This window comes from Mustelus asterias, chromosome 7, assembly GCF_964213995.1.
Source record: "Mustelus asterias chromosome 7, sMusAst1.hap1.1, whole genome shotgun sequence".
Classification (NCBI taxonomy): domain Eukaryota; kingdom Metazoa; phylum Chordata; class Chondrichthyes; order Carcharhiniformes; family Triakidae; genus Mustelus; species Mustelus asterias.
In genome coordinates this window covers 3,853,154-3,880,003 of record NC_135807.1, presented here as the reverse complement: position 1 = coordinate 3,880,003, position 26,850 = coordinate 3,853,154, and the positions used below count along the sequence as shown (strand labels likewise).

Genomic DNA, 26,850 nt, shown 5'->3' with positions numbered 1-26,850 from the left:
CACACATAATGTCAAGGGAAGGATAATTAAAGACTTTTTTTTCATTTATGGTTCCGCTGCATCTGAATGAATTTTCAGCGCTGGTTTTGGGAATGCGAGTATGCAAATGAGCTTCATTGTATGTTTGGACCATCACCGGATGGATTCTGTAAACAACACCAGACTGGGTCGGGTTTCCGAGCTTGGTACAGAGTGAATGGTATCAGTTGTTACACGGCTTTTCAAAGCAAGACCATCTGGACGCACTAACATGGCTTGTTTCTGAATGCAGATTCTGACTCTGTGGACTCTCTGAGTGGGTTTGAGACCGTAACAAGCCAGTCGGCAGAGGACGAACCTTTGAACCAGAGCAATACCGAGAGGTCAAAGATGTCTGAGCAGGAAAAGCATGGCAGCAGTCCGCCACAAGCCAATGGCGTCACAAAGTACAGGTGAGCCAATAAGCCAAACACTGCAGAGCGTAGCTTGTTAGAGATGGCCATAATTGTACCTGGAGCTCCGAGCCAAGCCGTGCATGGGGTTGGCACAAGAGTACTTGAATAAAATTGTTGAGAAAATTGGATTTCATATTCTGTTTCATGATAGGGATGGCTGTGGAAACAGAGGACTTGGTTTCTCCGTTACATTTCCTTTTCTTAAAGCACTCATCACAACTTTTATTGAACATGAGAAATATGTTACCAAATAAATGTTCTTTGTAGCGCTGTCAAGGAGGAATTCTCAGTCTATCTAGACTCCAGACCTTGTGAAATGTTTAATACCAAGGTACCATTGTATTAGAGAGGCCTAACATTATCTTTATTTTGCTCTGAACATGCAGTTTCAATTGCTCCTTTTCAGATATACTTAAATTTTGAATCATTCAGTCTAGCTCACGATAGGGATGTGAGATACGTGGGCCAAGTGGGCAAGTTGAGTTGAGAATATTAGTTGAGTTGAGATGGGTACATGAAAAGGGAGGGAATAGAGGGATATGGCCCAAGTAAAGGCAGAAGGTTTTTAGTTAGGGCATCATGATCAGCACGGGGTTGGAGGGTCGAAGAGCCTGTTCCTGTGCTGTACTTTTCTTTGTTCAATATTTGGGGTAAGATGTTGGACAAACTGCAAATGGAAACATTGTTTAAATGTAATGGATTGCAGGAACGGAAACATTTTTTTTCTTGTTTTTATCCTGTTGCACATTTGAAAGACTAAACTTGATCGCGAGGCCTAAATTTTAATGAACTGTAAGAGATACTTTGAGCTCTGGTATCACCTATGGTGTTCATTCTGTTAGTGATCTGATTACCTCGTAGTTGCTTGGGTACTGTGATATTTTTTAATTATAGTGTGTAGATATTTAACTTCAATTATTAGAAATAGAAATTATTTAAATTTGGTCTGTATGTAGCAAATGTTCATAGAATCCCTACAGTGCAAAAGGAGGCCATTCGGCCCATCGAGTCTGCACTGACCACAATTCCACCCAGGCCCTATCTCCATAACTCTACTCATTTACCCTGACACCAAGGGGCAATTTAGCATGGCCAATCAACCTAACCTGCACATCTTTGGACTGAGAGAGGAAATCAGAGCACCCGGAGGAAACCCACGCAGACACGGGGAGAATGTGTAAACGCCACACAGTGACCCAAGCCGGGAATCGAACCCGGGTCCCTGGCGCTGTGAGGCAGCAGTGCTAACCACTGTGCCACTGATGTTAAACAGTAAACTGTTATACTAAGGCTTTCCTGTTGTCTTGCTGTAGACTATTATGGATAAGTGACATTATCTTTCTCGTGCAGTTTGACTTCAAAATGTCAATCTAACTGATTCAAGTTAATTTTTGTATTGTTGGTATTAATTAGGGAAGTATGCTGGTTGCATACCGTACACAGCAGAGTTCACCAGTATTCATATGCAACACAAACACACGTCATTAATGAGATTAGACTATTGGCAGTTTATTTATTGATGAATCTGTATGTTGAACAAGGTGTGGATTGACACCACGAGAACATGGAACGCTTCCATTTCTCGTGCCTACTTTCAACATCGAGTGCTGCTGGGCTATGAATACTGGGGATGCATCCATAATTTAAACTCCCTGTTCTTTCCCCAATCTACCCATTAAGAACAGGGGCACCATGATGTAAATTGTTCCACCTCTTTGTACTGGCTGCAAGTAAGCTTGTCAATTTCTGTCAAATTGTGGGCCAATCGCTGTTGTTCCAAGCACATAAGAACTAGGAGCAGGAGTGGGCCATCTGGTCCCTCGAGCCTGCTCCGCCATTCAATAAGACCATGGCTGATCTTTGAGACTCAGTTGAAGTGGAGCCCCTAAGCTTAGCTGAAAACTGAAGATCTTCAACCCATCTGTGTGAGCAGACTTTAACTCCAGGTGCAAATGCAGAAGGATAGTAGGCAGAAAGAGCAGGGAGGTCCTGAGAGAGCAATTCAGGGAGTTGGGTAGTAGGCTGAAAAGTAGGGCCTCTAGGGTAGCGATCTCTGGACTACTCCCAGTGCCACAAGTTAGTGAGGCTAGGAACAGGGAGATTGTACAGCTGAACGCGTGGCTAAAGGACTGGTGCAGGAGGGAGGGTTTCGAATTCGTGGATCACTGGGAAGTCTTCAAGAGAGGATGGCACCTGTACAAGAAGGACGGGTTACACCTAAACTGGAGGGGCACGAATATCCTAGCTGGGAGTTTTGCTAGTGTGGTTTGGGTGGGTTTAAACTAATGTGGCAGGGGGGTGGGGTTCAGAACAATAGGTCAATAAGCATAGAGGCTGGGGACGAGGTTGGGGCCAAGACAAGGCTATCTAAGAGGCAGAGCGTTCTGGGGGAGGATGACCTCAGTGGGCCTGGAGGTCTGGAGTGCATCTGCTTCAATGCAAGGAGCATCACGGGCAAGACAGATGAGCTTAGAGCCTTAATGCTTGCGCGGAATTTGGATGTGGTTGCAGTGATGGAGATTTGGTTAAAAGGACAGAACTGGCAGCTGAATATTCCGGGGTATGAGTGTTTTAGGCGAGACAGAGGAGGGGCAAGGAGAGGTGGGGGAGTAGCAGTGCTGGTTAGGGAGCATATTACAGCGGTACAGAGGGTGGACAATTTGGAAGAGTCAGGTAACGAGTCACTGTGGGTGGAGCTCAGAAACAGGAAGGGCGCAGTCACTATGCTGGGTGTATACTACAGGCCTCCCAACAGCCCACGGGAAGTTGAGGAACGGATATGTAAGGAGATTCTGGACAGGTGCAGAAAAAATAAGGTTGTTGTAGTGGGAGACTTTAATTTCCCTTGTATAGACTGGAAATCGCTTAGGGCTGGGGCCCTGGACGAGGAAGAATTTATAAAATGCGTACAGGAAGGTTCTTTGGAACAATATGTTGACAGCCCAACTAGAGAGGGGGCTATACTGGACCTAGTACTGGGGAATGAGCCCGGTCAGGTCATCAAAGTTTCAGTAGGGGAACAAGTGGCAAATAATGACCACAATTCTGTAAACTTTAGGATAGTAATGGAAAAAGATGAGTGTTGTCCTATGGGTAAGGTGCTGAATTGAGGGAAGGCTAACTACAGCCAGATTAGGCAGGATTTGGTGGCTGTTGATTGGGAGAGGCTGTTCGAGGGTAAATCCACATTTGGCATGGAGTCTTTTAAGAAGCAGTTGATAGGACTGCAGGCAGGCATATGCCTGTAAAGAGGAAGGATAGGAAAGGTAGGATTCGGGAGCCGTGGATAACCAGTGAAATTGTGGGTCTAATCAAAAAGAAAAAAGAGGCATAGAACAAAGAACAGTACAGCACAGGAACAGGCCCTTCGGCCCTCCAAGCCTGCGCCACTCATGTGCCCACTAGACCATTCTTTTGTATCCCACTATTCCCAGTCTGTTTATGTGGTTATCTAGATAAGTCTTAAACGATCCCAGCGTGTCCGCCTCAATCACCTTGTTTGGCAGTGCAAAAGACACTGAGGACACAAAGATACATGAGGTCCAGGCAGCTAAAAACAGATGGAGCACTGGAGGAATACAGAGAAAGTAGAAAAGAACTCAAACAGGGAGTTAGAAGGGCAAAAAGGGGTCACAAAATGTCCTTGGCAGACAGGATTAAGGAGAATCATAGAAGAAATCATAGAAACCCTACAGTGCAGAAAGAGGCCATTTGGCCCATCGAGTCTGCACCGACCACAATCTCACCCAGGCCCTACCCCCATATCCCTACATATTAACCCGCTAATCCACCGAGGACTCTAAGGGGCAATTTTAGCACGGCCAATCAACCTAACCCGCACATCTTTGGACTGTGGGAGGAAACCGGAGCACCCGGAGGAAACCCACGCAGACACGAGGAGAATGTGCAAACTCCACACAGACAGTGACCCAAGCCGGGAATCGAACCCAGGTCCCTGGAGCTGTGAAGCAGCAGTGCTAACCACTGTGCGACCGTGCCGCCCTAGGTTAAAGACCATCTCTTTAACCTGTGTTGAATGCTCCCTCCACCCACATTGTCTGTACATTTAAGACCTGGCTGGCTGTAGAGATTTGCATTCTAATCAGTATTCTGTAATTTGATTTCTGTGTCTGTGCCCTGTTTGAGAACAGATATCCACTCCATCTGACGAAGGAGCTGTGCTCCGAAAGCTTATGGTATTTGCTACCAAATAAACCTGTTGGACTTTAACCTGGTGTTGTGAGACTTCTTACAGGTGAGGTCCGAGAGGATTGGAGGATAGCAAATGTGGTCCCGTTATTTAAGAAGGGTAGCAAGGATAACCCGGGTCTTTATAGGCCGGTGAGCTTGACATCCGTGGTAGGGAAGTTGTTGGAGAAGATTCTTAGAGATAGGATATATGCGCATTTAGAACTGAATAATCTCATTAGCGATAGACAGCATGGTTTTGTACGACGGAGGTCATGCCTCACAAATTTGGTTGAGTTTTTTGAGGAGGTGACAAAAATGATTGACGAGGGAAGGGTCGTGGATGTCGTCTATATGGATTTTAGTAAAGCGTTTGATAAGGTCCCTCATGGCAGGCTGGTGCAAAAGGTTAAATCTCATGGGATAAAAGGTGAGTTAGCTAGATGGGTAGAGAACTGGCTTAGCCATAGAAGACAAAGAGTAGCAGTGGAGGGGTCTTTTTCCGGTTGGAGGTCTGTGACTAATGGTGTTCCGCAGGGCTCTGTACTGGGACCTCTGCTGTTTGTGATATATATAAATGATTTGGTCAGAGTTAATGGAGGAAGATGTAACTGGTGTGATCAGTAAGTTTGCGGACGACACGAAGATTGCTGGAGTTGCAGATAGTGATGAACATTGTCAGAGAATACAGCAGGATATAGATAGGCTGGAACATTGGGCGGAGAAATGGCAGATGGAATTTAAACCAGATAAATGTGAAGTGATGCATTTCGGTAGATCTAATGTAAGGGGGAGCTATACAATAAATGGCAGAACCATCAGGAGTATAGACACACAGAGGGACCTGGGTGTACAAGTCCACAGATCCTTAAAGGTGGCAGCATAGGTGGAGAGGGTGGTCAAGAAAGCATATGGCATGCTTGCCTTTATTGGACGGGCATAGAATATAAAAGTTGGCATATGATGTTGCAGCTGTATAGAACGTTGGTTAGGCCATATTTGGAATACTGCGTCCAGTTCTGGTTGCCACACTACCAGAAGGACGTGGAGGCTTTGGAGAGAGTACAGAGAAGGTTTACCAGGATGTTGCCTGGTATGGAGGGCCTTAGCTATGAGGAGAGATTGGGTAAACTGGGGTTGTTCTCCCTGGAAAGACGGAGGATGAGGGGCGACCTAATAGAGGTGTATAAAATTACGAAGGACATAGATAGTGAACAGTGGGAAGCTTTTTCCCAGGTCGGAGGTGACGAACACAAGGGGTCACGGGTTCAAGGTGAGGGGGGCAAGGTTCAACAAAGATGTCAGGGGGACGTATTTTACACAGAAGGTGGTGGGGGCCTGGAATGCACTGCCAAGCAAGGTGATTGAGGCGGACACGCTGGGATCGTTTAAGACTTATCTAGATAACCACATGAACAGACTGGGAATAGAGGGATACAAAAGAATGGTCTAGTGGGCACATGAGCGGCACAGGCTTGGAGGGCCGAAGGGCCTGTTCCTGTGCTGTATTGTTCTTTGTTCTTCTTTGTAATCCACAGTGCCACCTAATCTCAGATCCTCATCCATCTTTCCCCAATCCCTCCATGGTCTCAACTCTCCCCATCACCTTCTCCTTCAATCTTCTAAGATATCTGCAGCCGTGCCTGGATTCTGAGCTCTGGGACTCTCTCCCAAAGCTTCCCCATTTCTCCACCTCTCTCTCTTTTGAGATCCTCCTCAAAGCCTTTCTCTCTAACCAAGCTTTTGGTCACTTGTTAGAATATCGCTGCGTGTCAAATTTTGCTCCTGCAAAGTGCCTTGAGGCAATTTACTGTAAGGTGTGATAAAAATGCTATTGCTGGAGCAGTAGTGGATTGTTGTTTTATAAATTTGTTACTATGGAAGAAATCCAAGTATCAGCGAAACCACGTTGCACGTTTAGTAAGGTACCGAATTCGAGAAAAAAATATAGTCCATTGCTACAAATAGAAACATAGAAACTAGAAGCAGGAGGAGGCCATTCGGCCCTTCGAGCCTGCTCTGCCATTCGTCTTGATCATGGCTGATCATCAAATTCAATATCCTGATCCCCCCCCCCCATATCCCTCGATCCCTTTAGCCCCAAGAGCTATACCTAATTTGTTCTTGAAATCAGGGAACGTTTTGGCCTCAACTACATTCTGTGGGAGTGAATTCCACACATTCACCACCCTCTGGGTGAAGAAGTTTCTCCTCACCTCAGTTCTAAAAGGTTTACCCCTTATCCTCAAACTATGACCCCAAGTTCTGGACTCCCCCACCACTGGGAACATTCTTTCTGAATCCACCCTGTCTAACCCTGTTAGAATTTTATAAGTTTCTATGAGATTCCCTCTCACTCTTCTAAACTCCAGTGAATATAATCCTAACCGACTTAGTCTCTCCTCATATGACAGACCTGCCATCCCAGGAATCAGCCTGGTAAACCTTCGCTGCGCTCCCTCTATAGCAAGGACATCCTTCCTCAGATAAGGACACCCCAAAACTACACACAATACTCCAGGTGTGGCCTCACCAACGCCCTGTACAATTGCAGTAAAACATCCCTATCCCGATACTCAAATCCTCTCGCTATGAAGGCCAACATACCGTTTGCCGCCTTTACTGCCTGCTGTACCTGCGCGCTTACTTGCAGATGAGCAGGTGAAATTAAATATGAATGTTTTAGAAACATAGAACATAGAAACCCTACAGTGCAGAAGGAGGCCATTCGGCCCATCGAGTCTACACCGACCACAATCCCACCCAGGCCCTCCCCCCACATATTTTACCCGCTAATCCCTCTAACCTACGCATCCCAGGACTCTAAGGGACAATTTTTAACCTGGCCAATCAACCTAACCCGCACATCTTTGGACTGTGGGAGGAAACCGGAGCACCCGGAGGAAACCCACGCAGACACGAGGAGAATGTGCAAACTCCACACAGACAGTGACCCGAGCCGGGAATCGAACCCGGGATCCTGGAGCTGTGAAGCAGCAGTGCTAACCACTGTGCTACCGTGCCGTTTAGTTTTGAAATGTCCCAAAATTCCACGCGATGGATCAGCCAATGAGAACGGATGAAACAACCAATAATATCACTGAAAATAGAAAATGCTGGAAAATCTCAGCATGTCTGGCAGCATCTGTGGAGAGAGAACTGAGTTAATGTTTCGAGTCTGGAATGTCTGACAGCATCTGTGGAGAGAGAACTGAGTTAATGTTTCGAGTCTGGATGACTCTTTGTAAGAGCTCGGATGAAGAATTTTATCCAGACTTGAAACGTTAACTCTGTTTCACTCCACAGATGCTGTCAGGCCTGCTGAGATTTTCCAGCATTTTCTGTTTTTGTTGCAGATTTCAGCACCCGCGGTATTTTGCTTTTATGTCATTGAAAATGTAAGTTTTGGGGAAAAGATGTGGCAGGGTGCAAGGGTTAATACAGAGAGTATTCTAGAGCACGGGCAGATTGGCTGAAGACTGCGCCACGTGGTGGAGGCGATGGTGATGGAGAGAGAGGGAATAGAAATGTAGGGTGGGTCAGGATTAGGAAAGTGAAGCTGTGAGCTGGGTCACGAGTCTGGCAGAGATTGCGGAGATGAAGTGGAGTCAGGCCACAGAGGGATTTGTAAAAGCGGATGAGGATTATGTAATTATGCTGCCTCCAGACAGCAGAGAAGCGGTCAGCAAGAACAGGGTGATAGGCAGGCAGAGCTTTAGCACAGGATGGGATGGCAAAATTAGGGAAGATTTGGCGCTGGAACGTTGGTGAGGAAGATGTTTGAAACTGGGCGTAAAGAAGGGGTGATTGAGGCCGGGTAGAGCTGATATTAGGAAGCAGGCTTGGTAACTGGATCTGCGTGTTGTTGCGATCACACAGGACGCCAAAGCTGTGCCCCGTCTCGCTCAACCTGGGCGTACAGCCAGGAGGTTTGTGATGGGAGCCAAAGAAGGTGTTTTTGGTAATGGTCGTCACAAGTTGTGCCTAATCCTGTTTCGGTTATTTGGCAGCACTATGTATAAAGTGATATTAAATACTCAAGTTCTGAACCCACAACTGTGCAAAGTGCAAGGAAGTGAACCAGGCCAACACTTGATGGTGGGAGATGATTATGAACAGTCTGATATTTCCGGCTTCTCGCCTGGAAGGTCCCCCAAAAATGTTTGTGTTTTGAGTCATCCTGAATGGCTGGGATAGATCCTCGTCTCAACCCTGCATTCTGCATTTTGACTGATTATGGGATGGACCTTAAATATTTTGGGATTTTAGGATTGAGGATTAGGCTGTTTAGAAATTTAGGAAGATGGTTTGATATTGAGAGATTGTCAGGGAACCTAAGCATGGGGGCACAGTCTCAGGGTAAGATAGTTCAGGACTGAGATGAGGAGAAATTATATCAGCCAATTATATGTGGGTGTCTGGAACTCGCTGCCAGGGGAGGTCGTGGAAGCAGATATGATAGTGACTTTTCAGAGGCATCTGGACAAATACATGAATAGGATGAGAATAGAGGGATATGGTCCCCGGAAGGGTAGGGGGTTTTAGTTAAGTCGGGCAGCATGGTCGATGCAGGCTTGGAGGGCCGAAGGGCCTCTTCCTGTGCTGTAATTTTCTTTGTTCTAAAGTTTTTTAATTCTTTGGAACTATGATGCTCCATTGTTGAAAATATTTAAGTAGCCTCACACCAACAGGTTAAAGTCCAACAGGTTTATTTGATAGCACGAGCTTTCGGAGTGCCGCTCCTTCATCAGAGAATTAAGGAGAGAAGGAGGGAAAGTGGAGGTCAGAATCAGCCCATGATATTGAATGGTGGAGCAGGCTCAACAGGCCATGTGATCTGCTACTATTTCTTGCCGCCTTAATTTGTTTTCTCATTCAGTCTTACGCTGATAGGAATAAGATGTGGAATTAACCCTGTGGGTGGGATAATGGCCGGAATTCTCTGTCCTCGCCTGGGGTTGGGATTCTTCGGTCCCGCTGCGATGAATGGAGATTTGGCTAGTGCCAAATTCTCTGTTCTCTCTGGCAATGGTATCGGGGCAAGAACAGACGAGAATTCCAGCCACTATCGCTTGGTGATTTGAATTAACTGGTTAGATAAATACTGTTCCGTGCCCAACAAGGAAAAAGAAACCGAAACAGAAAATGCTGGAAAATCCCAGCAGGTCTGACAGTGTCTGTGGAGAGAGAATAGAGCTAGAGTTATTCAGACTTAAAACATTGGCTCTATTCTCTCTCCACAGATACTGTCAGACCTGCTGGGATTTTGTTCATCTTTTGTTTCAGTATTTCAACATCTGCAGTAATTTGTTTTTATCTTGAGGGGAAAAAGAAACATCTTTCCTGTTGCAGTTCATAGAATCCCTGCAGAAGAGATCATTCGGCCCATCGAGTCTGTACCGACTCTCCAATAGCGCACCCTACCTAGGCTCAATCCCCCGTCCTAACCCTGTAATGCCATACTTGGCCAATCCACCTAACCCGCACATCATCAGACTGTGGGAGGAAACCGGAGCAGCCGGAGGAAACCCACGCAGACACGGGGAGAATGTGCAGACTCCGCACAGACAGTGACCAGAGGCCGGAATCGGACCCGGGTCCCTGGCGCTGTGAGGCAGCAGTGCCAACCACTGTGCCACCCCACAGTTTCTGCATGAAAGAATATATTTATAAGAGAAACTGTTCTTTTGTTTTCTCTTCTCAGTCTTATAGTTGTGACTTGGAAGTCTCAGAGTGAAATGATCAGAAATGACAGCCTGTAGCTACCCCGGTGATCTCAGTAGATTTTGCAAGCTATTCTGGAGAGGCCCTAGGCTGTGAATTAATGGCGCTTTTGTCTTTGTTACCTTGTTTAAAATGGAGGCAGTTACTGTGTGACTTAAAATGGAGAACTGGAGCTGGCCGGTCTCCAAGGATCAGGAATTCTCCTTTTTTGACGACAGATTATTTAAAATGCTGATTAACAATTGCGAGGTGCCGGTAGGCGAGCGTACGCACTGAGTGTATTTTCTGAGATATTACTTCAATTATTCCAGCAACTTACTCTTGTAAGATTATATTTTAACCTGCAGGAAAAGATTCTGGATGTGATGCTTTAGCTGGAGTTGCCACTTTGACACTGAGTTTAATTTAACTTGCACCCTCGATTGAAAAGGGAAAGATGAGCTTTGAAAAGAACAGTTTCCACTGTTCGTGCGCCTTTTCATTGAACTGGTCAGATGTAAATCCGATACCATGCTTGCTGCAATAAAACAGTGGCTGCAGCTCACAGTGTAAATTAATTGGCTATAAAACACTTCAGGATATCCTGAGGCTGAAACAGGTGCTATTTAAATGCAAGTCTTTTTGATGCCCCCGTTTGGTGCTGCACTGAAATGTTAACCCAGATTGATGTTGAGTAGGAAATGCTGGAATCTAATAAGCCTTCAGAAGATGACAACCTGCACCTGTGCAAAATACCATCTTAGATCCTGCTGCAGCTGTACAGAACTTTAGTTTAGGCCTCATTTGGATTATTGTGTCCAATTCTGGTCGCCACACTACCCTTTGGAGAGGGAACAGAAAAGATTTACCAAGATGTTGCCTGGTCTGGAGGGTATTAGCTATGAGGAGAGATTGGAGAAACTCGGTTTTTTCTCACTGGAACGATGGAGGTTGAGGGGCGACCTGATAGAGGTTTACAAGATTATGAGCGGGATGGACAGAGTGGATAGTCAGATGCTCTTTCCTAGGGGACACAGGTTTAAGGTGCGTGGGGAAAAGTTTAGAGGAGATGTGCGAGGCAAGTTTTTTTACACAGAGGGTGGTGAATGTCTGGAACGCGCTGCCCGGGGAGGTGGTGGGAGCAGGTACGATAGCGGCATTTAAGGGGCAACTAGACGAATACATGAATAGGATGGGAATGGAAGGATACGGGCTCCGTAAATGCATACGGTTTTAGTTCAGTCGGGCAGCATGATCGGTGCAGGCTTGGAGGGCCGAAGGGCCTGTTCCTGTGCTGTACTGTTCTTTGTTCTTATATCTGTCGGTGCTGTGAGAATGTGAAGGAAACCCAAACTGCAAGTGATTCTTGTATAACAGTTCACAAGGATGCAATTGGACAATCCCTATTTGATATTCTTCAGAAAGCGGAGAATACAGAGATAGATCGGGAGGTTTTTCAGGCAAAATGCTAACCAGGTAATCTGATTCATTGTATAAAATATCTGCAATACTCCGGTTTTCCCAGTGACCTGTGTTTTTATTTTAAATTCTTACTCTCCCATATTTCTGTGAGCAGGCAGTTCATAGAATCCCTACAGTGCAGAAAGAGGCCATTCGGCCCATCGAGTCTACACCGACCACAATTCCACCCTGACCCTATCCTCATAACCCGATTCATTTCCCCTAGCTAGTGGCGGATGATGCATTTGTAACAGTACGGACTGGTATAACTTCGTTCCTCACAAATACTTGAAGAGAAATCAACACTAAGTATATTTATCAAAATTAGAAAGTGCTGGAAACATTTGACAGCTTTGTCCACAGCTGAAAACTTCATGAGCATTAGAAACCTTTTCTGATGCACATCCTCCGGAATCCTTGCAGTCTGCTCGTGGTCCACACTGCAATGCTCCCTGCCTGGAACAGTAAGAAGCCTCACAACACCAGGTTAAAGACCAACAGGTTTATTTGGAATCAAGAACTTTCAGAGCGCTGCTCCTTCATCAGGTGATGTCCAACGCTGGCATCTCCACATCCCTGCCTGATAGGAAGTGATAGTAATTCTCCTTTTGAATAGTCACGTCCCCGTTTTCTCAAAACATTATTGGTGATTCCTCCCGTTGAGAGTGGTTCTCCCTTGCGGGTGGCAGGTCGCAGGCGGGTGGCAGTGAGATCACAGGCGGGTGGCAGTGAGATCTCCGTGTTGGCCTTGGGTTCACAGATAGTTTAACCTTTGCCTCACAGGCTGTCCCGCAGTGAGGACATCGGTTGTCCGGTAGACATGGTGATGGATTATCGGCTTCTCTTACCGTCTCTCTCCGCGGCAGCTCTGATTGAGTAGAAGGTCTTGGCATCATTTTTGATGTTGGATTGCCGTTTAGGTCACAGATGGGCACCTGTTTCTCTGTGTTGGTGTAGAGCACACCCTCATGGAGGCTTTGACACTGTCCTTCAAACATTTGCTTTTTATTCGTTTGCGGAACATGGGCGTCGTTAGCTGGCCAGTATTATTGCTCATTCCTATTCGCCTTCGAACCGAGTGGTTCACTCAACCATTTCAAAGGACAGTTAAGAGTTAACCACATTGCTGTGGCTCAGGGGTCACATGTAGGCCAGACCAGGTAAGGACAGTAGATTTCCATCCCGAAAGGACACTCAGATGGGTTTTTACAACAATCAACAATGGTTTCACGGTCACCAGTAGATTCTTAATTCCAGATAGTTTTTATTGAATTCAAACTCCTCCATCTGCCGTGGCGGGATTCGAACCCTGGTCCCCAGAACATTAGCTGAGTTTCTGGATTAATAGTCTTGTGATAATACCACTAGGCCATCACCTCTCCTTGGTTCCCATGTGAACAAATTCTCTGACTGAGTACAGCATCTGCTTGGGCTTTCCTGAGTCGGACATATTGGTGAAATATCCTATCAATCTCTACTGATGTGAGATTATCATGGACTTTATACTTTGCATGTCTACATCTTGGAGTTGACTCATCCTTCCTCTTTATCCACCCACTTGATTCTCAAATTTTTTCTAAGAGCATTAAGGATGATATGACATCAATAAGTTGTCCATGATGAAGCATCGGGAAAACAAATTATCCAATAGACATTGAGTTTATTGACAGGTCTGTTATCAGAATTTTTGAGTGCAGAGCAGGCACAGTGGATTTGATGCTGTATCTCTTCAATGTCCGCATTTTGGGATAGATAATTTCCAATATATGGGGAGTAAGATATTTTCCAACACTTCACCATGAATCTCGATTGAAGGTGATTTGAAAGCTTTGCTTTGGGTTGTCAAAGGAAAGAAGAAACTGCGACAACCATTCTATGATTCAATAAAAAGAAACTAAAGGCCGGGGTTAATTTCAGCTGAACCGGGTCAGTGTCAGTGTGATTTTCCAGATGGCAGAATGATCTCAATCTTCAAGAAAGCCGACATGTTGAACTGTAGCAACTCCAGGGACATAACATTGCTGTCAGCTGGGAAAGCCCAAGTTAGCTTACTTCTTAATTGACTCATGCCTGTTGTAGAGGAGGTCCTTCCAGAGTTCCCGTAACGATTCCAACCCAACCGGCATTAGCTTCCCAATATCCCAATGTTCATAGAACATAGAACATAGAACATTACAGCGCAGAACAGGCCCTTCGGCCCACGATGTTGCACCGACCAGTTAAAAAAAAAAACTGTGACCCTCCAACCTAAACCAATTTCTTTTCATCCATGAACCTATCTACGGATCTCTTAAACGCCCCCAAACTAGGCGCATTTACTACTGATGCTGGCAGGGCATTCCAATCCCTCACCACCCTCTGGGTAAAGAACCTACCCCTGACATCGGTTCTATAACTACCCCCCCTCAATTTAAAGCCATGCCCCCTCGTGCTGGATTTCTCCATCAGAGGAAAAAGGCTATCACTATCCACCCTATCTAAACCTCTAATCATCTTATATGTTTCAATAAGATCCCCTCTTAGCCGTCGCCTTTCCAGCGAAAACAATCCCAAATCCCTCAGCCTCTCCTCATAGGATCTCCCCTCCATACCAGGCAACATCCTGGTAAACCTCCTCTGCACCCTCTCCAAAGCCTCCACATCCTTCCTGTAATGTGGGGACCAGAACTGCACACAGTACTCCAAGTGCGGCCGCACCAGAGTTGTGTACAGTTGCAACATAACGCTACGACTCCTAAATTCAATCCCCCTACCAATAAACGCCAAGACACCATATGCCTTCTTAACAACCTTATCTACTTGATTCCCAACTTTCAGGGATCTATGCACACATACACCTAGATCCCTCTGCTCCTCCACACTATTCAAAGTCCTCCCGTTAGCCCTATACTCAACACATCTGTTATTCCTACCAAAGTGAATTACCTCACACTTCTCCGCATTAAACTCCATCCGCCACCTCTCGGCCCAACTTTGCAACCTGTCTAAGTCTTCCTGCAAACTACGACACCCTTCCTCACTGTCTACCACACCACCGACTTTGGTGTCATCAGCAAATTTGCTAATCCACCCAACTATACCCTCATCCAGATCATTAATAAATATTACAAACAGCAGTGGCCCCAAAACAGATCCCTGAGGTACACCACTTGTAACCGCACTCCATGATGAATATTTACTATCAACCACCACCCTCTGTTTCCTATCCGCTAGCCAATTCCTGATCCAATTTCCTAGATCACCCCCAATCCCATACATCTGCATTTTCTGCAGAAGCCTACCATGGTGAACCTTATCAAACGCCTTACTAAAATCCATATATACCACGTCCACTGCCTTGCCCCCATCCACCTCCTTGGTCACTTTCTCAAAAAACTCAATAAGGTTAGTAAGGCACGACCTACCTGCCACAAAACCATGCTGACTATCACCTATCAATTCATTACTCTCCAAATAACTATAAATCCTATCCCTTATAATTTTTTCCAACATCTTGCCGACAACAGAAGTGAGACTCACCGGTCTATAATTCCCGGGGAAGTCTCTGTTCCCCTTCTTAAACAATGGGACAACATTCGCTAACCTCCAATCTTCTGGTACTATACCAGAGGCCAACGACGACCTGAAGATCAGAGCCAGAGGCTCTGCAATCACTTCTCTTGCCTCCCAGAGAATCCTTGGATAAATCCCATCCGGACCAGGGGATTTATCTATTTTCAGACCCTCCAGAATATCCTGCACATCCTCCTTATCAACTGTAATACTGTCTATTCTACTCCCTTGCAACCCAGTGTCCTCCTCAGCTATATTCATGTCCCCTTGCGTGAACACCGAAGAGAAATATTGGTTCAATGCTTCACCAATCTCCTCCGGTTCCACACATAACTTCCCTCTGCCATCTATAACTGGCCCTAAACTTGCCCTAACCAACCTTCTGTTCTTGACATACCTATAGAACGCCTTAGGATTCTCTTTAACCCTATCCGCCAAAGTCTTCTCATGTCCCCTTTTAGCCCTTCTAAGCTCGCTCTTCAACTCCCTCTTAGCCAATCTAAAGCTTTCTAGTGCACTACCCGAGTGCTCACGTCTCATCCGAACATAAGCCTCCTTTTTCTTTTTAACCAACAAAGAAACTTTTTTGGTGCACCACGGTTCCCTAGCCCTACCAATTCCTCCTTGCCTGACAGGGACATACCTATCACAGACTCGCAGTAGCTGCTCCTTGAAAAAACTCCACATGTCGGACGTTCCCAGTCCCTGTAATCTCCTAGTCCAACCTATGTTTCCTAATTCTCTCCTAATAGCCTCATAATTACCCTTCCCCCAGCTAAAACCACTGGCCCGAGGTTCATGCCTATCCCTTTCCATCACTAAGGTGAACGTAACCGAATTGTGGTCACTATCACCAAAATGCACACCAACTTCCAAGTCTAGCACCTGGTCTGGCTCATTTCCCAGCACCAGATCCAATATAGCCTCACCTCTAGTTGGCCTGTCTACATACTGAGTCAAAAAACCTTCCTGCACGCTTTGAACAAAAACTGACCCCTCTAACGAGCTCGAGCTATAACAATTCCAGTCAATATTAGTCAAGTTAAAATCCCCCATAACAATTGCCCTATTACTTTCACTCCTAAGCAGGATTGACTCCGCAATCCTTTCCTCAACCTCTCTAGAACTTTTAGGAGGTCTATAAAAGACTCCCAACAGGGTGACCTCTCCTCTCCTATTTCTAATCTCCGCCCATACTACCTCAACAGATAAGTCCTCATCAAACCTCCTCTCTGACACTGTGATACAATCTCTGACCAATAATGCTACCCCTCCCCCTCTTCTACCTCCTTCCCTACTTCGACTAAAACATTTGAACCCCGGGACCTGCAGCATCCATTCCTGCCCCTGCTCTATCCATGTCTCTGAAATAGCCACAACATCGAAGTCCCAGGTACTGATCCACGCTGCAAGTTCACCCACTTTATTGCGAATACTCCTGGCATTGAAGTATACATATTTCAAACCCTGCTCCACCCCACCTCTGCAATGCCGTGCATTGCAGTCCCCATCCATGCATCCCTCACTTTCAGCCCCACTACTCAGGATCCCTCCCCCCCCCCGAATCAGTTTAAACCTCCCTGCATGGCCTTAGCAAATTTACCCCCCAGGATATTGGTCCCCTTCTGATTAAGGTGTAGACCATCCTTCTCATAGAGGTCACACCTTCCCCAGTACGAGCCCCAATTGCTTAAGTACCTGAACCCCTCCCTCCTGCACCATCCCCTCAGCCATGAATTCAAACCTTCCCTCTCCCTATTCCTCTCTAAACTATCCCGTGGTACAGGCAAGAGTCCAGAGATAACCACTCTGTCAGTCTTGGCCTTTAGTTTCCACCCCAACTCCATAAATCCCTGCCTAATATCCCCTTCCCCTATCCTCCCTATGTCGTGTGTCCCCACATGTACAATAACTTGTGGTTTATCTCCCTCCCCCCTAAGAGTCCTGAATACCCTGTCAGACACATCCCGGACCCCAGCCCCTGGTAGGCAACACACCAACCCTGAGTCCCTACCTTTAGTTCCGACCCTCCTATCTGTCCCCTTAATTGTGGAGTCCCCAATCACAAGGCCCAGTCTTTTACAGCCCCTAACCACCTGAGCTTTCTCACTCGGCTCACCCCCAGAGATCTGCTCTCTATGCTCAGTTGATTCCTCCTCAACTGTAGCCTCCAGCACCGAAAACCTATTATGGAGGGGAACCGCCCCAGGGGATTGTCTTCCCGATTGCTTCTTACCCCTCCTCCTGGCATTGACCCAAGCCTCATTTCTAGGAGTTACTATTTCTCTATAACTCCTATCAACTTCCACCTCCGCCTCCCGAATTATGCGGAGTTCCTCTACCTCCCCCTCCAGCTCCTTTACACGCTCCTCCAGAAGCTGCAATCTAATGCACTTCTTACAACTAAAATCTCCTGAAACACTACTGGATTTCCTCACCACATACATCCCACAGGAGATGCAGCATACTGCCTGAACTGCCATCCCTGAAGCCATTACCAGCAAGAAAAAAAGAAAACAAAAAACTTCCCCACACTTATAATTAGGTTAGAGGAGGATGGAAGGGTGGGATCCTCTACCAGTGTAGAGGATCGGGTATCTCCTCTGCACCAATTTATAGGGCTAGGGGCCCGAGAGAAAAAAAAAACTACTACTGAGGGGGAACCTCCCAGGTAACTGACTTTTAAAGTTAAAATAAAAACCCTTCCCAGACTCCTTTGCTGCCCACTTCTAGTTTTCACTTTAAACTTGAAAAACTGCTGTTAAAGTAAAGGCCAAAAAAATACACACACTAGCTGACTAATTAAATAAATAAACAATTCAATTAATCCAATTAATCTCTTACCAGCACTGCTGCTTTTCAATCACCCCTCTCAGCTTGCTCCAGTGGATCAATGTTCGGAAAGGTGCTGAGAGCAGGATGACCCGCTGTACATTGCTCTCTTTGATCTCATGCAAGGCTTTGACTGGGACAATCTCTCTGCCCTTTGGAAGGTGCTCCAGTGATGTGGGAGCCCAGCTAAGTTCAGAAACACCATCGTTTCCAAATAACAGCATTGTGCAATGGTCCCAGCACAGACCCCTCCCCTGTCAAACAGGAGTCAAACAGGAGTGTGTCATTACACTGACACTATTCTCAGTCTTTTCTGTTGCAACACTGCAACCTGTCACTGATAGGCCTTCACTCCAGGTGTGGTAATAACTTATTGCATTGATTGTAAACTTTTCAACCTCAACAGACTAAAGGTCAAAACCAAGACTTATTCTTCTGCAGCTGACAATCCACAAGTTAGTGCTCATTCTGAAGAAGAATACAGATCGTTGGCGTATGCAGCAATGCTACATATGAACATGCAAATTAGAAACAGGAGTAGGCCACTCGGCCCCTCCAGCTTGTGCTGCCATTCAATAAGATCATGGCTGATTTGATTGTAACCTCAACCCCACATTCCCGCGTAACCCCAATAACCTTTCACCCCTTTGTTAATCTAGCTCTGCCTTAAGAATATTCAAAGACTCTGCTTCGCCAATCTTCTGAGGAAGAGAATTCCCAAGACTCATGAATCTCTGAGGGAAAACAATTTTCACCATCTGTGTATTCAATGGGTGACCCCTTATTTTTACACAGTGACCCCTAGTTCTGGATTCTCCCACAAGAAGAAACATCCTCTGAGCATCCACCTTGTCAATACCCCTCAGGATTTTATGTGTTTATATCAAGTCACCTCTTGCTCTTCTAAACTTCAGTGGACACAAGCCTAACCTTTCCAACCACTCCTCAACCGCCCTCCCCCCCCCCCCCCCCCCCCCCCCCCCATTCTAGGTCTTAGTCTAGTAACTTTCTCTGAACTGCTTCCAAGACTTTACATTTTTCCTTAAATAAGGAGACCAATACTGTTTTAAAAAAAAAATCCTGCCGCTCCCTCCCTACCTGCACTGTGAGTGTACCTACATCACGTGGACTGCAGCAGTTCAAGAAGGCAGCTCACCACTACCTTCTCAAGGGCAGTTAGGGATGGGTAACAAATGCTGGCCAGCCAGAGACACCCACATCCCATGAGATAATTATAAAGAATATGACACTCTAGGTGTGATCTCACCAATGCCCTGTATAACTGAAGTATAACCTCCCTACTTTGTAATCTCCTCCCCCCCCAATAAACAATAACTTTCTATTAGCTTTCCGAATGACTTGCTGTATACTAGCCCTTTGCAATTCAAGAATGTTAGACTTGCCCAGAACGCCAGGAAGACCAAAATCCACGACCAACCCACACCTTCTTATTCACCTTCTCTCATTTTCCACGTGGGTCACCACCACACTGTTTGACCGCCCTTCTCCATCTCCTCCTGTCCGTCACCCATTCCTCTTTCAATCCTGCTATGTCTTAGTCTCTCGCCACCAAGCCTTTCTGTCTGCTCTTTAGCCTCCCTCTTCACCTTCTTCCTGTCAGCCCCATCTCTATCACTCGTCTCATTCTCCCTCCAAAAAAATGACCAGACCGTTTCAATCACATCTCAGTTACTTTCTTCAATGCTCCCACAGTCTTCACTGGCCCCCTGGTTTGCTGGTTCTTGGTTTTGTCCTTTGTCATCATTCCACACATCCAGCTCACTATTCCCATCTCATTAGTATCCAGTCATTATTCCTCTCTTCCCGAGATTGCCCAGGTTTCTGCACCACATGACAAGGCTGGTCTTGCAACAGTCCTGTAGAATCCTCCTTTCAGTTACAGTGATACTTTTCTATGACATAACGCTCCCCTGCACTCCTTTCAATTCCTCCAGTTTGAGCTAATCCCTTGTTTAATCTCCATTTCCTTGCTTCCATCTTCCTCCAGCACAGACCCTAGGTATTTGAAGCTATTCACTTCCTCCAAGTCTTCACCCAGAGTCTCTAAACCTTCACTTTGTTCCTCCTCCCTCTGTAAAAACTGACTGTTCATCAATTTTTAAAAATTCATTCGTGGGACATGAGCGTCGCTGGCTGGCCAGCATTTATTGCCCATTCCTAGTTGCCCGAGGGCAGTCGAGAATCAACCACATTGCTGTGGCTCTGGAGTCACATGTAGGCCAGACCCCTCCGTCTTCTGGTTCTTGATCCTCCTGTCAATGAGAACACATCACATCAAGCTGTCCATTGAGGTCCGCAGTAGGAGTCATCTCATTTCTCCGATCAGCGCCTCAGCAAGTCACTGACTGGATAGTCAAACTGGATATCCCATAACAAGTTTTCCCTGTCATTAGAAATGTTGGATGGTGCCGCACTGTAACGACAGGAATTGTCACATTGACATCTAATTCTTTCTTTCATTCATTCTTTTTGCGTGTTACACATCAGCAAATGTAGCCACAGCCAAATTTTGTTAAGGATACTAAGGCTTATTAAATTGATTACCTAGATTTTGCAACAAGACTATGTTATAGGGGTGACACGGTAGCACAGTGGTTAGCACTGCTGCTTCACGGCGCAAGGGACCCGGGTTCGATTCCTGATTTGGGTCATTGTCTGTGTGGAGTTTGCACATTCTCCCCGTGTCTGCGTGGGTTTCCTCCAGGTGCTCCGGTTTCCTCCCACAGTCCAAAGAAGTGTGGGTTAGGTTGATTGGCTTTAGTGTCAGGGGCATTAGCAGGGTAAATATGGGGGTAACAGGAATAGGGTCTGGGTGGGATTGTGGTCGGTGCAGACTTGATGGGCTGAATGGCCTCCTTCTGTACTGTCGGGATTGTATGATCTATGATCACGAGGTCAATGGTAGTAAACTAACAAGCAGTTTATTAACATGTTTTAATCCTAACACAATCAGCACAAGACTGCCCAGGCTTGTTCCACCCAAGGTGGAGCTTGAGTCCCAGGTCACCTGACCCCTTCTCTTAAAGGGGCATGCCCCCAACCTGCATTACAGGCTCGATATTACAGAGCACTGGAGAAAATAGCACTTTTGAGAAGTTAGCTTCTGAGAGTAAAAGTAGTGAGAAAAGGCCCCAAGAATTCGAGACAGATTTACAACCAAAGCCCGGGGAAGTCTGTGAGCTGAGAAAAGTTACTGTGTCGTTTGCGTCGACCTCCCCTGGTCATTTACTGAAATCAAATCCACTTTACTAAACCTAACAGCATTGTACACAACTTTACAATAGAGTAGGTGTCAATTTATCGCTAGTGCGCCATTTAGCTCATCTGTGTAAAATGTTAGATGGGAAAGTTATTTTATTTTCAGAAAAAGAAAGAATGAGTTGCATTTATATAGTGCCGATCGGGCACACTGGACTGCTTTACAGCCAGTGAAGTATTTCTGAGTTGCAGTCGCTCAGTCTAGGAAATGCAGCAGCAAATTTGTGCACAGCAAGCTCCCACAAACAGCAATGTGATAACGACAGCTTATCTGCTTTTATGATGTTGGCTGAGGGATAAATATTGGCCGAGACACTGGAGCGATCTCTCCTGCTCCTCAGAATGGTGCCATGGCATCTTTTGTACCCAGCTAACAAGACAGATGGAGCCTCAGTTTAATGCCTCATCTGAAAGACAGAATTCCCAACAGTGCAGCACTCCCTCAGTTCTGCACGGGAGTGTCAGCCTTGATATTTCTTGCGCTCAAACCCTAAATTAAGACTTGAACTTGGAATCTTGTGACTTGGAGGTGAAAGACCTTCCAGCTGAAATTGTAATTATTATCCTTCAAGAGTGATTTCAGTTTTTAGTCCATGTTGGAGCTGCTTGTTTGATTATAAGGGGGCGATGGCCTAGTCATATTATCGCTATATCATTAGTCCAGAAACTCAGCTAATGTTCTGGGGATCTGGGTTCATATCCCTCCACGGCAGGTTGTGGAATGTGAATTCGACAAAAGATATCTGGAATTAAGAACCTACTGATGACCATGAAACCATTGTCGATTGTCGGAAAAACCCATCTGGTTCACTAATGTCCTTTAGGAAAGGAAATCTGCCGTCCTTACCCGGTCTATAAGACAAAGGAGCAGAATTAGGCCACTCGGCCCATCGAGTCTGCTCCGCCATTCAATCATGGCTGATATTTTTCTCATCCCCATTCTCCTGCCTTTTCCCCCTATAACATGGTTCTATAGCGGATTCGATTGAGTCTTTTAAGAGACTTTTGGATAGGTTCATGGAGGTTAGTAAGATAGAGGGTTATAGATGAGCCTAGAAGGCAACTTGTGGGCCGAAGGGCCTATTTGTGCTGTAGCTTTTCTATGTTCTATGTTCTAACCCCTGATCCCCTCATTAATCAAGAATCTATCTATCTCTGTCCTAAAGACACTCAATGACCTGGCCTCTACAGCCCTCTATGGCAAACAGTTCCACAGATTCAACACTCTCTGGCTGAAGAAATTCCTCCTCATCTCTGTTTTAAAGGATCGTCCCTTTAGCCTGAGGTTATGCCCCCTCTGGTTCTAGTTTTTCCTATTAATGGAAACATCCTCTCCACATCCACTTTATCCAGGCCTCTCAGTATTCTGTAAGTTTCAATAAGATCCCCCCTCATCCTTCTGATCTCCAACGAGTACAGACCCAGAGTCCTCAACCATCCCTCATACGACAAGCTCTTCATTCCAGGGATCATTCTTGTGAATCTCCTCTGGACCCTTTCCAAGGCCAGTACATCCTTCCTTAGATATGGGGCCCAAAACTGCTCACAATACTCCAAATGGGGTCTGACCAGAGCCTTATACAGCTTCAGAAGTACATCCCTGCTCTTGTATTCTCGCCCTCTCGACATGAATGCTGACATTGCATTTGGCCCACATGTGACTCCAGAGCCACAGGTTGACTCTCAACCGTCCTCGGGTTTTAGTTCAGTTCAGTCAGGCAGCATGGTCGGTGCAGGCTTGGAGGGCCAAAGGGCCTGTTCCTGTGCTGTAATTTTCTTTGTTCTTTGAATGGTTGGAATGTGAGTCTTGACAGGTAATCAAGATTTTACAGGTACAGTGTGAGTGGAGAGAGGGATAATCACAGATTAAAGAGGTGTGAATTGCCTCAAGCCAAGAGAGTTAGTAGGATTTTGCAAGCCCAGGCAAAATGGTGGGGGTTACAGATAGTGTGACATGAACCCAAGATCCCGGTTAAGGCTGTTCTCATGAGTGCAGAACTTGGTTACATTACATGTAACCCCCACCATTTGGCCGGGTTTGCAAAATCCTACTAACTGTCCTGGGTATGGGCAATAAATGCTGGTCAGTCAGCGATGCCCATTTCCCAGAAATGAATAAAAAAAGATAATGCTAGGCGAATTTCTCCAGAAATGACATTTAAAATGACCACAATGGTTAAAATACAAATTCTAGCAACATCCAATGGGAAGAAACTGGAGCTGGAATAAATGTATTGGACTCTTTCTAGAATAAATTACTATGTTTTCCTGTCACTGTTAATGAATATATCAAGTATTGCCTCTTGTAGACCAAACAACTTTGACCATTGGAAAATGCTTTGTTTTATTCATTCAAGGGACATGGGCGTTTCTGGCAAGGCCAGACTGCTTAGATAGATTTCCTTTTCTAAGGACATTCGTTTCATGGTCACCGTTACTGAAATGAGCTTTTAATTGCAGTTAATTATTGAAATTCCCCCAGTTACTGAGGTGGGTTAATACTCATCTGGTTCACTTTAGGGGTGGCCCAGTGGTTACCACTGTTAACACACAGCAGCAGGGAGCTGGGTTTGACTCTGGCCTTGGCTAACTGTCTGTGTGGAGACATCCCCTGAAATATTGTTTCTTCAGACAGGAGCTAGAAGCCCAGCAATCTGACTCTACTGTGTGGAGTTTGCACATTCTCCTCGTGTCTGCGTGGGTTTCCTCCGGGTGCTCTGATTTCCTCCTACAGTCCAAAGATGTGCAGGTTAGGTTGATTGGCCATGCTAAAATCGCCCTTAGTGTCCTGAGATGCGTAGGTTAATGGGATTAGTGGGTAAATATGTAGGGATATGGGGGGAGGGATGGGTGGGATTGCGGTCAGTGCAGACTCGATGGGCCGAATGGCCTCTTTCTGTGCTGTAGGGTTTCTATGATTTCTACTCAGCAAGTCTTGAGTTAGGATCACCAGGAAATCTGATAGACCCATCAGAATGTTCTCCACAATCAAACCATTAACTTTAGTCTTCCCAATAAGAAGTCTCGGAACACCAGGTTAAAGTCCAACAGGTTTATTTGGAATCATAAGCTTTCGGAGCGCTACTCCTTCATCAGGTGAGCGGAGAGGTAGGTTCACAAGCATCGCACATATAGGCAAAGACACAATTGCAAGATTATTACAGATTGGAACGTGAAGAATTACCCTTTGTTTAAGAAGGGTAGCAAGAATACTCCAGGTAATTACAGGCCGGTGAGCCTTACATCAGTGGTAGGGAAATTATTGGAGAGGATTCTTCGAGACAGGATTTATTCCCACTTTGAAATAAGTGGACGTATTAATGAGAGGCAACATGGTTTTATGAAGCGTATCTCACGAACTTGATCGAGTTTTTCGAGGAAGTGACGAAGATGATTGATGAGGGTAGGGCAGTGGATGTTGTCCACATGGACTTCAGTAAGGGCTTTGACAAGGTCCCTCATGGCAGACTGGTGCAGAAGGTGAAGTCGCATGGGATCAGAGGTGAGCTAGCAAGGCGGATACAAAACTGGCTAGGTCAAAGAAGACAGACGGTAGCAGTGGAAGGGTGTGTTTCTGAATGGAGGGCTGTGACAAGTGGTGTTCCTCGGGGATCGGTGCTGGGACCTTTGCTGTTTGTAATATATATATAAATGATTTGGAGGAAAATATAACAGGATTGATTAGTAAGTTTGCGGCCGACACAAAGGTTGGTGGATTTGCGGATAGCGATGAGGACCATCAGAAGATATAGCAGGATATAGATCAGTTGGAGACTTGGGCGGAGAGATGGCAGGCAGGTGGAGTTTAATCCGGACAAATGTGAGGTAATGCATTTTGGAAGGTCTAATACAGATGGGAAATAAACAGTAAATGGCAGAACCCTTAAGAGTATTGATAGGCAAAGGGATCTGGTTGTACAGGTACACAGGTCACTGAAAGTGGTAATGCAGGTGGAGAAGGTAGTCAAGAAGGCATACGGCATGCTTGCCTTCATCGGCCGGGGCATTGAGTTTAAAAATTGGCAAGTCATATTGCAGCTGTATAGAACCTTAGTTAGGCCGCACTTGGAATAAAGTGTTCAATTCTGGTCGCCACACTACCAGAAGGATGTGGAGGCTTTGGAGAGGGTACAGAAAAGATTTACCAGGATGTTGCCTGGTATGGAAGGCATTAGCTATGAGGAGAGGTTGGTGAAACTTGGTTTGTTCTCACTGGAGCGACGGAGGTTGAGGAGCGACGGAGGTTGAGGGGCGACCTGATAGAAGTCTACAAGATTATGAGAGGCATGGACAGTGTGGATAGTCAGAAGCTTTTCCCAGGGTGGAAGAGTCAATTACTAGGGGGCACAGGTTTAAGGTGCGAGGGGCAAGGTTTAAAGGAGATGTACGAGGCAGATTTTTTACACAGTGAGTAGTGGGTGCCTGGAACCCGTTGCTGGGGGAAGTAGTGGAAGCGGATACGGTAGTGACTTTTAAGGGGCATCTTGACAATCACATGAATAGGATGGGAATAGAGGGATATGGTCCCCGGAAGGGTAGGGGGTTTTAGTTCAGTCGGGCAGCATGGTCGTTGCAGGCTTGGAGGGCTGAAGGGCCTGTTCCTGTGCTATAATTTTCTTTGTTCTTTGAATGGTTGGAATGTGAGTCTTTACAGGTAATCAAGATTTTACAGGTACAGTATGAGTGGAGAGAGGGATAATCACAGGTTAAAGAGGTGTGAATTGCCTCAAGCCAAGAGAGTCAGTAGGATTTTGCAAGCCCAGGCAAAATGGTGGGGGTTACAGATAGTGTGACATGAACCCAAGATCCCGGTTAAGGCTGTCCTCATGAGTGCAGAACTTGGTTACATTACATGTAACCCCCACCATTTGGCCGGGTTTGCAAAATCCTACTAACTGTCCTGGCTTGAGACAATTCACACCTCTTTAACCTGTGATTATCCCTCTCTCCACTCGCGTTGTCTGTATCTGTAAAGACGTGATTACCTGTAAAGACTCACATTCCAACCTTTCTAATCTGTAATTATCTTGCAATTGTGTCTTTGCCGAATTAACCTTTACCTCCTCTCATCTGATGAAGGAGCAGCGCTCCGAAAGCTCGTGATACCAAATAAGCCTGTTGGACTTTAACCTGGTGTTGTGAGACTTAGTACTGTGCCCACCCCTGTCCAACGCCGGCATCTCCACATCATGGTTAGTCTTCCCAAGTCTTGTTTTGGGATGCTCCGCTGCTGGTGTCAACACCTTTGCTATTCATTATTGTACTTCCTACCTCTCAGGTTGAGTGTTGCTGACAAGGCCAGCATCTGTTGTCCCCGGGAAAATGGTGAAGCATTACTTCCTCCCATTCCCCTGCAGGTCTTTCCAGTTCCACTGTTGGTTCAAATTGTTCCAAGAAAAGA

The 26,850-nt window shown here is 45.9% G+C and overlaps 1 protein-coding gene across 2 annotated transcripts in view; it reads left to right on the top strand.

Moving 5' to 3' along the window:
* The window catches only part of osbpl1a (oxysterol binding protein-like 1A), a 314,225-nt gene that overhangs the window by 225,184 nt on the left and 62,191 nt on the right, over positions 1–26,850 (top strand). For both annotated transcript variants that reach the window (XM_078215603.1, XM_078215604.1), the window contains one exon: positions 272–431. In XM_078215603.1, the coding sequence (XP_078071729.1) occupies positions 272–431 (160 nt within the window). The remainder of the gene's footprint in view (positions 1–271; positions 432–26,850) is intronic.